A 15,801-nucleotide genomic window follows, 5' to 3' on the forward strand; every position below is an offset into this window, starting at 1 on the left:
TTGAGATAAAGGACTTAGGACAAGCCTCATATATACTTGGTATGTGTATTATGTATGATTGCTCTAAGGGACTCCTTTATTTATCATAAAAGGATTACATACAAAATGTACTTGAGCGATTCCATATGCATGGTGGTAAGCCTATTGGCTGCTCTTTACCTTTTCATGTGAAGATTAATTAAGTATATTATCCCCAGTTAGATGAGCAGAAGGCCGAGATGGCCAAGTTCTCATATGCATATGTAGTAAGGTAGCTTGATGTATGCCATGATAGCCACTAGGCTTAGCATAGCATTTGTAGTAGGAGTTGTGGCTTGTTATATGGTGACACCTAGCCGGCATTGGAACCTTGTAAAGGATATCATGCCATACTTTAAGGGCAATGCAGATTTGTGTATTTACTATTGCGGCTAGGATAATGGAGTCGTGGGCTACACTAACTCAAATTGTGCATGACATATAGATAATAGAAAGTCCACCTTTGGCTATGTCTTTACTTTTGCTTGAGATGTTGTTTCTTGGATCTCTAAGGTATAGAAATGCACGGCCTTGTCTACCACTAAGGTTGAGTACATTGCGACCATTGAGTCTTGCAAGGAGTACATTGTGTTCCAATTCTATAAGTGTCATTTAGTTGGCTCGTTTGTCGAAGGGGTTTTTGTCGAAAGGTCGAATCCACTAAGGATTAGAAGTAGAATGAAGTAGAGATAGAAGATGGAAGAGAAGATAGAGAATACCCAAGTGGTAAACACGACAAAAAAAAATCACAATGAATTGATTCAATATGTATTGAAAGAACCTGGAATCTTTGCACTACTCAGAAGCAATCTCCAAGCATTAGTTCTCCTGGAGCTCCTTCGTAGACTAAAAACGTGGATCAGAAAAATCAGCTCTTTCTCTACTGCCCGGAACCCAAATCTGATGGCTCCGTTGGCTCCGAAAGGGAGGTAAAACTCCAGGACACCAGGACACATGGTCACGGATCTCCCAGATCACTTCTTCTTCTTCTTTCAGTTCAATCTGCAGTTTTCAGCCCGTTTACAGCGATCGCGACGCGTGCGATTTCGTCAATCTGTCTTTTTTATGAAAAATCTCCTAATTGGTTGAAAAAGCAACTAGCTTTTTGCATGCCATCCTAATCTAGAAGCTTTTTCTAACTTTTTCAGATTTTTACAATAAATAATATAAAAAATAGACTAAAATTATCCAAAAATCTAGTATTTTCGAATAATCCATGCAACTCACATTAGTACTAATGGCTCAAATCACATTGACTCTCTAGATCAATAGAGAAGTCGGATGATGATGTGTTCCATACTTTTTCACACTGTATCCTCATAATATCACGACATCCACTCCCTTTCAACCTGCACATCCTCCGGTATGTGCTAAAATCCTAGTTGTTACTAGATTCTGAGTCCTCCTCATTCTCTGCAACCATATCCTTTGCTTCTTTATCTTCCATATCTTCCTGGCTAGCCCCTGTATCATGGCCACTATTTTCTTCCAATTCTGGCAAGTCATAGGCAGTAGGTTCCCGCCTTTTGAATAATTTGATTCTGTTCCCTGCTACCAGAAGTTTTATGGCTATCCCATCCAGCTCATTTAATGCATAAATAGCATTATCAAATACTCGTCTTACCACATAGGGTCCAAACCATCTTTTGGAAACTTTACGCATGGCACTATGTTGGTTATCTAAACTGCTATCATAAACCAATACCCAATCCCCATCTTGTATGGTTCTTGGTCTCAGTCTATGTCTTTTGTCAAACCGTTTCTTGTTCTGTATCCTTGCTGCCCTTAACTTTGTAGTTGTTGCATCTATGTCTTCTAACTTTCTTTCCAACTGTCTAATGCGTAAGGCCAACAACTCCTCTCGATTCAACTCCTCCTCCCAAGGTAACACACTCCATGTGACAATCATCTCTTCTATCGGCATGATAGGTTTTTAACCATACATCAATTCTGCAAGCATATATCTTGTAACAGCACTATGAGTTGTTTTGTCAGTCCACAAAGCATAAGGGAGCAATCGTGGCCACTCCTTTACCTTCTCTCCACATGCTTTTGCCAATGCCTTCACAATAGGTGGATGACCTCTTTCACTTTTGCCATTTCCTTCAGGGTTATAGGCTAAAGTTAAAGCAAGCTTTATTCCCAACCGTGCAAAGAAATCATGAGTTTCATCTACGTCCAACTCACCCCTATCTGCTGTAATTTTTCCCACACAGCCATATCGACAAAATATCTCTTCTAAGAGAAAAGTACGTATGGCATTTGTCGTCTTAGTACGTAGAGCTCTCCCTTCCACTTGATTAGTCAAGTCTTCATGAGCAAGCACAAGATACGTCATTTGCCAAAGACCTGTAGGCATTGTGACCAAATCCACCACCCACTTAAAATGAAGAGACAATGGATATGTGGGTTGCAATCCATCCCGATGTCTCACAGTTGAATACATTTGACATGTCGTACATGTTTCCACAAAGTGAGCAACATCCTTATACATACCCTGCCACCAATATCTTTATTTGATCTTTGTAAAAGTACCCCAAACACCTCTATGACCAGCCCATAAGCTTTCATGAAATTCTTGCATTACTTTTACTTGTGAAGCTTTGTCACCCAAAACTCGCAATGGTATACCCTGTTTCTTTTTAGCATGTTTTCATAAGTATCCATCCTTTAAGAAAAATCCATAGGCTTTCCTCTTGATCTTCCTAAACTCCTCATCTGACCATTCATCTCTCTTTGTTAATGTATTGAGATATTGACCAATTCTTAGCCACTCTCCTGCATATTTGTCTTCCAGAAACACTTCTACACAAGATGCAAAACATCTAAAGTGTCTTCTCTTTGTTGTCCAAGCTTCTGTTAATGCTATAGCAACACCTTGCATTTCTAAATTCACTCTTGCAACATCATTTTCAGCCATAAGAAAGTCATCTTCTTCCTCCTCATCCATCATCCCATCTTCATTCTCATAGCGTGCTCGAGATAACATGTCTGCCACTGGGTTATCTCTTCCTGCAATATGCTGAAATTCAGGGTTCAAAGATTTGATGTATGCAATCCACTGGAGCATAGCAATGTTCGGGGTAGCAAAACTAGTAATCATACCCAATATCGGCAAACAATCAGTCTCAATGTATACATGAGCACCCATAAAATACTCCTTATCACATTTAAGGGCTGTCACAATTCCCCATAGTTCTCTTTTTACCTGTGGATATATTCTCTGTCATTCAGTCAATACTTTTGCACCAAAGCGTATTGCATATCTTTGCCCTTCCTCATCATCTTGCCCAATTGCCCATCCAATCTCGATTGGGCTTGTATCAATAGTAATAATGATAGACTTTCCATGTGAATAGTCAGCCTTTCTCAACGTTGGAGCAGATTTTAAGAGTTGCTTCAATTTCTTCATTGCTTTCTGATGCTTCCTTTCCCAATGAAATTTCTGACCTTTCCTTAGAAGCTGATAAAGAGCATCGGCTAAATGTGCAAAGTGAGGAATCCATATCAAATAGAACACACATGCACCCAAGAATCTATGCACCTCTAATACATTCGTGCATACATCTCGCATTCTATCAATCCCATCTATTTTTGCTGGAGATGGCCTTCGCCCATAAGGCCCACACATATGCCCAACAATCAAAACCTCTTCAACTCCAAAGACAGACTTTTATCCAGAAAGATTTAAATGCACCTCTTCTAGACGTGTCAAAATCCTCTCACAATCCACAATATGGTCTGCAACAAACTGTCTACATCTATGAGCATCCATCTCTTCATTCTTTTCATCCACTGCACACCCTTTGATTGGAACATCATCCAAGAAGGGCATAGTCAATTGTGTTATAAAATCCCTGAGTACCCTATTCATAGCATTTGTCATGTGTGCCACTGAGTTTGTTGCACCCTGTGGGAGAGTACACATCCGCACTAACCCCAAAGGAGTCTTCATGGTTGTGATATCCCTACTTTCAATTGCAAGATGAAACTGATCATACACCGAGTAAAGATCACCCAAAGAATATATCACTTTTCTTGCAAAAGCCTCTGCAAATTCATCAACCACATGACCTGCACCCACATTTCTTATGGTCACTTTATTGACCGGTTGCATGTGTTGAATAAATCTCAAAGCCCCATTCTTTTCGGGCACAGTAAACCAAAGATTTGAGTATGGGGCTGAAGAAGGCTCCAAGATTTTCATGCGAATCTTTTCATTTAGCAAATCCATCAGCTTTGGCAAGTAAGCTTTAGGCACTGGAATAGGCCTCAAGTTCCATGGTACATGTGGCACAGTAAATATGACCATAGGAGAGACAACATTTGGATCCATGCAACCTATTTCACTTGGTTGAAATGCAAATGCCTTCCCATGTCTAGCCAACATATGCATAAAACAGTTTCTCTCAGCAGACAAAAGAAACCCTTCTGCACCAACTTTCAATTCCTGTAATGTTTCAAATGTAAATTGATGACCTATATCTTTAGGATCTCGTAAGCTTGGCTGCCTTGACACTTTTTCATACATACCCTCACTCTCTAGTGGAAGTGGCAAAGCAATTGGTTTCACCTTTTTGTCAACTGTCTTATACTTTGTCTCCACAAGTGCTTCAGCCCATTGTAATCCTTCCTGTTGAGCAAACAATGCTATAACATCATACATATCCAAAGAACATACTGTTTTCAGCCTCATTTTTTGCATGTATAATTGCTGAAATTTCAGCCATAGTGTCAGTAATATTCAGCCCATAAAAGATGCTTGAAATGCCATCATTTTCAGCTAACAACCCCAATGCTCTTAGTTTCTTAATAGCATGTTTCATAGATATGCGTTCAGCCCTACACATAGCTTCCATAGGCTTAAACCAACATGAACTATTTGTTGTAAACTAAGAATTACCAATAGTAAATACATGCTTCATTTCATCAAGAGGCGAGTACACCCTCTGAACAGCACTACTGTAGCCCCGCATTACAACAGTGCTTAATGAAAATCTAGGTCTTTGAATTCCCTTGCATTTGGAACCAAATGAGACTCTCGAAGCATATCACGATTTCTAGGATGATTAACACAAACAGTAAGAAATTGGATTGCTTTTCTTCCATCCTTGCTTTTGACTCTTGCATAAGCAGAACCATCATCAAGTACCTTTGTTTCCATATGCACACCTGTAATATAGGCCTGTCCCAAAATCACTGCATATGAGGAATTATCTTGCACAAAGAAGTGTTGCTCTTCCTGTACATCACCAATTGTCACTTTTACATTAGGACATGCAGCATAGAGCTCCCCTGAAGATTTATTTGCAGCCCTCATATGCCAACCATGATCAGTATCCACAGGCCATGCACCATTTTCATACAATCCCTGCTCAATGACATTTATCTCAGACCCATGGTCAAGTAAAGCAACACAAGGAGTTTCACGTTCCCCTATTTTCACTACCGTTTCAGTGGTAGCTCTAGCCCAATGATTTCTTGTGTAGTGACTGCGAGGAATAAATCCTAGAGTCTCTTCTCCATATTGTTGCATTTGCCTTACTCCACCATGCATATTGCTACAAGACAATGCATTTTCAACCACTTTCTTCTCTTTTCCACATGCTGTCCATTGATTAGTAGCATCCTGCATAGACAATCCAGTACTTACTTCATGCTCATATTCAGCCCGAATACCCAACAAACCAGTTTCCTCTTCAAATTGCAGCAATGCACTAGTGGTATCACCAAGAAACTGACGCTTCCCTTTAATTATGTCAATGATCTCATCATGAAATTCTCGCTTGGCAATGCCAAGCACCTCTCCCAAGGTAAATTCCACCCGACTGTTTAAGATCCGTTCTTCAAGAACCTTCTTAAGATCTGTGGCTGTCTCAATGTCAGATTACAACTTATATCCTGGCTGCTTGCCCTTCTTTTTGCCCTCTTATTTGTTATCCTGTTTTTGCTCCTGACTGACCTCTTCCATAACATGCTCGGGAGGTGGCTGATTTGCAGCTTTAGGCTGATCCACACTTCTTCTTGTCATTCTTTTAGATGTCCGTGCAATATCTTCATCTCTTTTTCGTTTTTCTTCCACAAGTACATCCATGTTTTGTACCTTTGCTAAATATGCATACACTGAATATGCATATACCAGTGATTCCCAACCAGTTATGCCACGAATGTCTTGCCCTGCATGAGACATTTCACTATCAGTGACCTTTCTCTTTTCAGCTGCATGTAAAGCATGTGTCCATATTTCAGCCTTTGGACCAACCATCACTTGGCCATGCATTCTATCCAACTGTAGACCAAAAGTAGAAGCATGTACCGCCGCATAAGCATTTTGGACAGGCAAGTCTTCCAACAACTTCTGCATACCTCCCTTTCCAAAATTCAAAGCAAGAGGCAATCTCGTTTCTTATGCATGGATCTTGCCATCTTTCCAAAAGATAAGCTATCGTGCCAAGGCCTCTTGATAGGCAACACAATCCTTTCTCTCGTGCTGCAAACTGTCACACCACATACATCTTTTTCTAGGCTAAGGGGCTGTTGCCCGTCCCCTTTCCTCTTGTCCTTTTTCATCCAATTTTGCAACCTTCAATTGAAGATCCCGCATCCCTTTGACCAATTCATCTAAGACATCTTCCCTAACAGAGGGAACAATAGCAGGTATAGCCATAGGGTTAGCCACAAAAGCGAGTGGCTTACTGGATACTTCAACTGTCTTACCCGTAACAGTGGGCAAGCTAGAGACATGAAATCTTCTCTTCTTCTATGCTTCTTCACAAGCGCAGTAACATATTCCTTGACATGTCTCCACTCTGTTTTCAAACCTGTCTCTGTAGTCTGATCCTCCAACAAATCATCAAGCTTCTCTTGAAGCTCAGGATCAACTGCCTGTAGAAGCAATTCAATTTTTTGACTTGCAAGAGCTTGCTATTCTGCAAGATCCAACTGCTCAAATCTACTTTCAAATTCTCTTAACAATTCTGTAGCCACAAGACCCTTATTGGGTTGTATAACCCACTCCTGAAAAGTCTTGCGCATAATCAAACTGGTGTCCTCAATATATAATTCTTCCATGAGTGTCTTCTTGAAGGCTACCCAGTATACATCCTGCAAGTATAATTCAGTAATCTGTGCTTTCAGTTCATGAACAGTAGCACATACAAAATACCGGCTCCATGCAGATTGAGCCACTCCAAAGAATTCCATCTTCTGAGCATAGGTATGTACATATGTAGATACATTCTTGCCATTGAATAACTTCACCTCATGCTCAATTGCTTGCAAAGCATTCATCACAACACTTTCTGTTTGAGCTGAAGCTTGCATCACAACCTGTTGTTGTTGTTGTTGTACCTGCATAAACATATTCATATTTTGCACCAACTATTGCAAAACATCACTTGAGATTGTATTCAAAGGTTCTCCCATATTATCTTTCCTTCTTCTGTGACGACCTTTCACGTCGGGTTCACCAATGTCGGAGGGGTTTTTGTCAAAAGGTCGAATCGTAACAAATCACAATGAATTGATTCAATATGTATTGAAAGAACCTGGAATCTTTGCACTACTCAGAAGCAATCTCCAAGCATTAGTTCTCCTGGAGCTCCTTCGTAGACTAAAAACGTGGATCAGAAAAATCAGCTCTTTCTTTGCTGCCCGGAACCCAAATCTGATGGCTCCGTTGGCTCCAAAAGGGGGGTAAAACCGCAGGACACCTGCTCACGGATCTCCCAGATCACTCCTTCTTCTTCTTTCAGTTCAATACGCAGTTTTCAGCCTGTTTACAGCGATCGTGACGCGCGCGATTTCGTCAATCTGTTTTTTTTATGAAAAATCTCCTAATTGGCTGAAAAAGCAACTAGCTTTTTGCATGCCATCCTAATCTAGAAGCTTTTTCTAACTTTTTCGGATTTTTACAATAAATAATATAAAAAATAGACTAAAATTATCTAAAAATCTAGTATTTTTGGATAATCCATGCAACTCACACTAGTACTAATGGCTCAGATCACATTGACTCTCTAGATCAATAGAGAAGTAAATGATGATGCATTCCATACTTTTTCACACTGTGTCCTCATAATATCACGACATCGTAATCTAATCTTCCATGTGAACACCAAGCACATTGGGATATACTATCACTTCATCACAAAGGTGGTAAAGGATAAGTCCATTGAGCTTATCAAGATCTCGACTGACAAGAATGCTACCAATCTACTCACTAAAAGTCTCCCAGTGGAATGATATACCTTCCTTAGAAAGATGATGGGTGTAGGATGAGATGATATCTATTTCTGATCCTATTGTACTTATATATATACATTTTACTTTCTCACTTTTTTCTTGTTTTCTCCTCACTCAAGCACATTCACCTTTAAGTAGGAGGTTGTTAGGGGTTAAAAGCTACTAGTGCTTAGCCATCTACATTTACTGTACACTTAGTGCCCGCACACCTATACACTATAGGTGGTAGCCACCCATTATTGTCACTTTATTCTTTACAATACAACAAAATATGAGAAGATTGGTCACACATTGTGATTGTTGAAGTTCTCACATATCATCTTGCTCTTTCTTTCTTGAACCTCCATAGCTCTTGCTTTTCTTTTACTTCCATTTGTGCTTCCACGCTTTCTCTACCTTTCACCTATAATTTTGCTGTAAAAAAAAAAATGTCAAGACAAATATTTCAAGATGTGCTTTAAAATAAGCATTTATAAAGCTACCTTCTTAATTATATACTTGTTTTTCAATATCTATGTGAAGAATATATATACCTAATGTAAAAGCTTCTTGATTGCAAGCATTGTGAAAAGAACAACATTACACATATGATTTCTTTTAATATCTTTTGTGCTTTTTTCTAAAACACCAAGTGACAAATGTGTACGAGCTCTTTAGAAAGTGTAAATTCCATCATACAAAATGTGATTTAATATGTATATCACATGAACAAAATATGAAGCCAATGTCCAAAGTATGTATGCTAAAAAGTATTTTGCCATGCAAAGTATGGCTTGGGTCATGAAGCATACTTTGTTTTTGTAATGCCATGCCAAGTGCCACCTCAAGGTGGAGAGTCTCTAATAGTATATACAAGGCAAGGGCTCAAGTTTGAAGGGTTGTCCAACTTTTAATGTTTTTAAAAATCTGAATATATATATTAAGAGAAACTAAGTAATGTGTAAAGTGCTATCATGTCTAAAAGTAATTAGATAAAACTAGTCAATTACATAGACATCCTTGGCAAAACCTTCCTTCCTTATAGTAGCTAGGTCCTTGTGAATCCATGATGAGACTTTACTAAAATAGTTGGTAAGATTGACAATGACCAAGGGAGCATTCCCAAACACCACTAGATTCATGATATCCCATAGAGACATCAAAACAAAAACTCTGATAATATTCCAAAATGGCACAAAAGTAGGGCATATGGCATATTTTTCCTCTTGCTCCTAAGAGCACTTGTCCAAGTGACCTTGTGTCAAAACACATATGAATGTGAGCATAATCTCTTAGTGTGCAATGCATCTTGTCTCACATAAATAACTAACACTAGAAATCAAATAGTGTTAGCTCTTGATATGAAAATAGATATCTTAAAAATTCGAATGGAAATAAAATAAGGTGTTCATATAGCACATTATTTTTATCATTCAAGAACAAATTTATAGTGTATGCTCTTTGGCATTGCAATGTGACTTGTGGCCTTTTAAACTTTAAATGTTTGTGATCATTTGACTATTGTCTTCTTAGTGGTAAACAAGATTCTTAGGCTAGCTATAGATTTATTTGGCTTTGCAACTTATTTCCCCAAGTTTTTGGAGCAAGGCTTGGTAATGAAAAGCTAGTTGTAACATGCATTGATTACCGAGCCAATTGTGTTTATGTGAAGGGGAATGGATGGGAATTGGGTAGCAAGCAGAAGCAACATGACTTATGACTTAGCAAGCAACATGAGGAAAAGAGGCCAACCATTCTGACACTCACCACCCTTTGGCAACCAAATGGGATATTCTTGTTGATGGTATTGCTTAATGAGATACTTTGTGAAGGTTGCTTAGAAAAGTGCAATGTCAAAAGACCCAAGCGCCTCCATGGCTCCTCCCCGAGGGAAGTAGGCGAGTACAGAGCCAGGCATTGAGTCTTGTGTTACTATTGGTTCGCGGGTGTGTATTACTTTGGGCCGGGGGCGATGGTAACTCACACCACTGGCGACGTCACCCTACCAATTAAGATATGGAGTGACGCCCAAGGATGGTGCACTTGGGCATGATGCCGTCTTTGGAGGAGGGGACACTGCTGCTCACTGAGCTTCCGGAGCTTTTGGACACGTCAGAGGAGTCCTTGATGCTGCCAGAGGAGGTGGTGGAGGTGGCTGCAGACCTCCCGGACAGCAGCTTATTCAGTATTCTCTTGGGGTTGGAGAGCAAGCTGCGAGCCTTGGGATGATGCCTCAGAAAGGCTTGCAGATGGCCTCCTTCATGTTGATTATGAAGCTCATGATGATGATGATGTTGTTGTTGTTGTTGTCCTTGTTGATACTGATGATGATGAGGGTGCTGTTGATGATGATGATGATGGAAGGTGCCATTAGCATGGGCCATGGTGCTGACCTTCTCCCTCAACGCCTCCACCTCCATGGCATGTCTGAGGGATTGGTCCCACCCCTGATGCAGGTGGTCATGTGAATGCCTACTGCTACTAGTGTGGGTAGTAGTGCTGCCAGCTGCCTCATGTGAAGACCTGCTACTTGGGATGATGGTGCTGCAAGCTTCCTCTTGTGATGGATTGCTGTTTAGTCCTGAGTGGTCATGATCCATTGCTGCTGCAGGAGGGGGAGGAGGAGCGGGCAAGCGGCCTTTCAAAGGGGCCACCCTGCCTCCTGCCACCACCCCATCTCTTGCCCCTTCAGGTAAGTGCACTCCCCCTGCCTTAGATGTGGCCCTCAGCTGCTCACAGAACAGCACCTGCACCACCACTCTCAAAGGCAGCCTCTCATTTTGTGCTGCATGCATGCATACATCTATAGATAGCTTCCTGCAGTCCATCAGCCCACAGAGTCTCCTCTTCTCACTTTTGCTCAATGCTGGATGTTCCTGCGGTCAAGTGCAGAAAATTTGTTCAGTAACTTTGCATCTTGGCTTCAGCAAATTCATTCGTTGGTTTAGAGTATTACCCATAATTTTGCCTCATGCTTTCTTTCTCAGGTGACTTTGAGTACTTGACATTCTAAAACCTTCACTGGAATTTTTATATTGTTCAATTGAAATGCAGCAGCCACAAGTTTGCAAGATAAGAAAACTTAAAGCTTTTTTCTGCCATCCACTTGACACTAGAACTCACGTGCCTCTTACTTGGAGACGTTTCTGAAGGCTGGGTAATAGGTCTCAGGTCATGGAACTCATACCTGTTGCGCTATTCCACTCAACCAGATAAGAGCAGATCATTGAATTGTTGAGCCATACGTAAACTGACATGCAATGCCATCAGCCTGCCAAGAAGCCTTTTGTTGGTCGACTATGGGTGCAAAATGCATTGGATCAGGACTTGCCAGGATGGTGTAAGGCTTATACAGGATGCTGCAGAAAGGTGTATAGCTTCAAAAAGCATGCTAGTGACCTAGACATGATGTTACAGCAAACTATGATGGTCACACAAAGCAAGGACTCTGGATAGAAAGTACTTGGACAAAGAGGACAAACAACGACAAGCCTCCTCTCTCAGCTTTAGGGTCAGCCTTTAAAAACAACACATACATACATCAGAAGGGATGAGGATTAAGTTTTACCAGTGCTCTAAATGCAGAATAAAATGGGGTGCCCTGGATTGGATGACTGCAGTCAGAAGGCAGCAGATTTAAGTCCTAAAGGGTGCCCTGAATCTACAACATAGTGGGACTACATCACCTTTCTTTGTTAGCATCAAAATAGCATGACTACAATGGAGAATGGGCTGTGACACTGACCACAAACTCTTCATTTATGTATGCTGTTAATTTCATATTGCAGCATCAATGCGAGAACAAATCCATGGCAAGGAAATCTGGCATACCTTCAAGTAGATATCAATGGCTCGATATAGACCATCATGCACAGAGCGTGCAGAATCTGGAACAAGGTCAGCAAGGCACATGAACTTGGCCAATGGCAAGTTGGTGTCATTAGCTATCTCTATCAAGTACCCATCTACAAGTTTTGCAACTTGCACATTTGCAGCCTGTATTGCAGCATCTTCTGTAGAATTTTGCCTCACTATTTGATCAGTACCATCTAGTTCAAGATCTAGCTGTTCTGCAGAGTGGCACCTCCGTCTCTCGACCTTCTTGTACTCTCCATCCCTCACCTGTTTTTCTCCTCTTTTCAGAGCACTACAATGGCCACTTTGAGCAGATTGTTTGAAAAATTGCTCTACAATCCTTTGCAGCATATCCACATCATAGAACCCTTCATCATTCCTTGTAAGTATCAACAAGTCATTCAGTGAAGCTTCTTTCAGCTGTATCCCTATCCTCTTAACTAGTTCCTCTCTCCAATATGACTCCACACCCAACACAGTTGCTGCTTTCAGCAGCCTCATCATGAAGATGAACAAGCACAAGTCTTCTTCAGCTGGTAAAAGCTTCACAATCATCTCCAACACCCATCTATGCTCTGACTCCGCAACATCATTAGGACTCTTGTTTACTAAGTGTTGCAGCAAATGTTGACCATCATTAGCCATGCCTGGCAGCCACCTGTATGCGTACACCCTTAATGCCTCACCAATCAACTGTGGAGACATCCTCCCTTTGGATTTGATGGCCAGAATGACTTTACAGTACAGTTCCATATCCAAGTCACTTATGTCTTCTACCCACCAATCAATTGGAACTAGGCCATACCTCTGGCTCCAGCTACCAGTGCAAGGAGGAGTGTTGCAGCTTCCACAAGTAGAGTTCATCCGTGTGTAAGTGAAAGACCAATCCACTTTTGAAGGATCCACTGAAGTTTTTGAAGCAATTGCATCAATGCACCTGCTGACCATATTTAGATCTTGTGACCAAGGCAACAATGCCTTGGTAGTTTTCAAAGTAATGATGGAGTCCTTCCAGGCTTTGAAAACACTGGAATTCAAGAAAACCTCAAGCTTGAATATGAGGTTTCCTTTTTCTAAGTTTTCTGTCATCCCCAAATACTCTGCAGCACAGCGCACACTTAGAACATTATGGGCATTCAGCGTTATGGCTATGCCATAGCAGAACTTTGCACAGAGGTCGAAAGCTGCAGCTCCTCCTGGAAACTCTCCAAACCTGACCACTTCATCAGGAATGTCTGATACTAAGCTATGCAATCGTCCACATTTTGAGAGAAGAGGAAACTGCAACCAATGTAAGAAAACTGTTTGTGCAGAGTCTTTTTGGAGACAAAACCATGTGAAAGGTGCAACATATGACTGGCCCGGCCTTTCTAGTATGTTTGATCAAACTAGTCCTAATGAGCTCCTTATTTCAGAGTAATGCAGATAGGTGTAATATGCATCAAATCTGCACAGTCATTGGCATCCTTCAAGCCACTTATATATGCATGTAGCAAGTATGCCTTTCAAATACATATGTGCACGTGCATCTGTATAAGTTCAAAACTTAAAATGTAAGAATGCCTGTCTGATCTGCCATATCTTATAAACTGTCTAAGCCTCCAACGTTCTGCAACAGTAGAATTAAAGGATCAGCATCAATTCAAACAGATCAAGGAATTTAATTTCTACCTTGTGCAGATGAAATGCGGAATCATTAATATGCAGGGTGATGTCGCTAGCAGCAAGATCTGTGGCAACGGTCCTGTCTCCAGGGAAAGGGCAAGCAGACACATGTTACACTCGGAGATTCAAAAAACATATGTAATGTTTAAGCTTGAAACAATGAATTTTTACTCACGTGATGTTTCCATCTGTTTGGAAGATGTCTGGCTTCATGCCCACTTTCATGTACTTCATTTTGCAAAAAGACGATGAGCTCCAAGAGAGGAATGACAGGGTTAAGGGAGCAAGAAGGGTGATGTGTTTCCTATGGGAACAATACTGGTGAATTAAATCAGAAGACTAATGGCAAATTAAACCCATTAAAGTGGAGAGTTCCAATGCAGTGGATGCCAGATGAGTCTGAAAAGCATCTCTGGTGTAAGTCTCAAAGTTCATGGGCATGCAAGTGACTGACAATGCAATTGGTGAAACAGCATTAAGAATAGCATAATGGGATGGTGTGTATTTAAAGGCTTGGACAACAGGACTCTCTGCACATTGTTTGTGCAATGTGCACTTTCCTTTGTTGATAAGGACGTGACCATGGGATGGATAGAAAAGCAGGGGTATCAGTGCAAATTTTTCCCTTGTTGGCTAAATCAGGTCTTGGAAGTAAGAGCAACTGAGGGGGAGGGGAGCATCAATGAGGGAATTAAAGCTGTTCGGGAATGTGCATCCTCATATACTCGGGATCAGCAGTAATACAGTTAATCGGGCTGTGGGTAAAGGTGCTAAATTGTTCAGGGCTGTTGCTGATTAATGCCACTGAAAGGCTCGAGCAGCCAGCTGATTGGCCAAGATACTTGGCCGAATGGGCGAATGCTCAATGTTTTCCATGTTGTGTTGTCTGATCAGAGCTGGCAGTGACGTGTGGCTATGGTGGTCTTGAAGCTGACAGAGAGATGCGAAGCAAACAGTGCACACGTCGTGCAACCTTAAATGTGGGAGAAGAAAGATCCCAGATTGGGAAACAACAACGAGAGCCCTCCCCACCCCCTTCTCGAGTCCCACAGCCCCACACTAGCAGATAGTTTATAGATCAGAGAGGGCCCAGCTCTGCGAGCAGGACCACCAGAGGACGTAGGCAGCAATCATGAGGGAAGCCACAAGACGAGACTCCAGAGAGAGAGAGAGAATCGATCCTCGGTGGTCCTCCTAGATTTTGACTGATGTTACTAAGTGAATTTCCATGTCTGAAACTCTGAAAGGAAAAGAGAGAAAGAGAGAGAGTGTGTGTTTGGGGGGGGGGGGGGGGAGGAGCGCGCGCGCGTGTCCTCTCTGAGAGAAAGAGTATGTGTGGCGCTCTCTCTCTCTCTCTGTGTCTTTCTGAGAGCGAGTGGACTGTGGAATCCCCAGAGGCTTTCAGATGTCAATGATCAATCCCTGTTTGCTCACGTCAATTCGCAGCCCTGCCACATGGGCCCGTGTGAAAGCGGCCCTACATTTTCAACTGTTAAAGCCTTCGAGGCCCGAGGGGGATGTGGGCTACTAGTCGGCTTAGTCATCTAACGCGTGGACAGCAGGCTTGACTTGACCTTCTTTGCTCCAGGTAGGCTAAAGTGGCTAGTGTTCTCATGTCATGTCCACGGAAAACATTTTGAACACTATCCTTTAACCTTGACAATTTGGAAGTCTTTTATCGACCTTTGTATTTTTTTTTTCCTGTCGCGAGAAGGAGAGGCTCCACACACAATTTTTTCAAAATAATCAATCATTTTATGTTTATTTCCTTAAACCGAGAGTATTAAGAAAAGGGCTATTTTTAATTATTTCCTTTGAAAAAAGGAGAAAATTTGTAGATAGAAAGCGACATCTAACTGCAAGCGTAAAAATATAAAATCCTTTTCTCCAAAAATTTCAATGTCTCTTTTTCAATGTCAAATTTCTTAATGAGACCTCATTTGGTCTTATGTTTTTCATGGTCATTTTTGGAGACATTTTTGATTCGATGTAGAGGGCTTCATTCACTTAAGCTTGATGGAGCTAGGGAAACAAAAAACT

General features: G+C 41.2%; 1 protein-coding gene across 3 annotated transcripts; it reads right to left on the reverse strand.

The window, feature by feature from the left end:
* Window positions 1-8,347: 8,347 nt before the first annotated feature.
* Window positions 8,348-15,044, reverse strand: LOC148034825 (BTB/POZ domain-containing protein At1g67900-like). Of its 3 annotated transcripts, XR_015691121.1 has the most exons (5): window positions 13,937-15,044; window positions 13,768-13,840; window positions 12,073-13,377; window positions 10,009-11,117; window positions 8,348-8,676 (listed from the first exon to the last, which is right to left on the reverse strand). XR_015691121.1 is itself a non-coding variant. In XM_087679798.1 (4 exons), exons 1-4 carry the CDS (start codon window positions 13,993-13,995, stop codon window positions 10,251-10,253), a joined length of 2,304 nt encoding a protein of 767 aa, XP_087535924.1. In that variant the 5' UTR covers window positions 13,996-15,044; the 3' UTR covers window positions 9,895-10,250. The 3 variants fall into 3 exon arrangements, 2 of the variants coding, with proteins under 2 accessions (XP_087535924.1, XP_087535925.1); XM_087679798.1 differs by lacking the exon at window positions 8,348-8,676 and having other exon boundaries at window positions 9,895-11,117; XM_087679799.1 differs by lacking the exons at window positions 8,348-8,676; window positions 10,009-11,117 and adding an exon at window positions 11,437-11,600.
* Between the last annotated feature and the right edge of the window lie 757 nt (window positions 15,045-15,801).

The sequence above is a fragment of the Lygodium microphyllum genome, chromosome 6 (genome assembly GCF_053477565.2).
Source record: "Lygodium microphyllum isolate KBCC chromosome 6, Lygodium_microphyllum_v1.1.10, whole genome shotgun sequence".
NCBI lineage: Eukaryota > Viridiplantae > Streptophyta > Polypodiopsida > Schizaeales > Lygodiaceae > Lygodium > Lygodium microphyllum.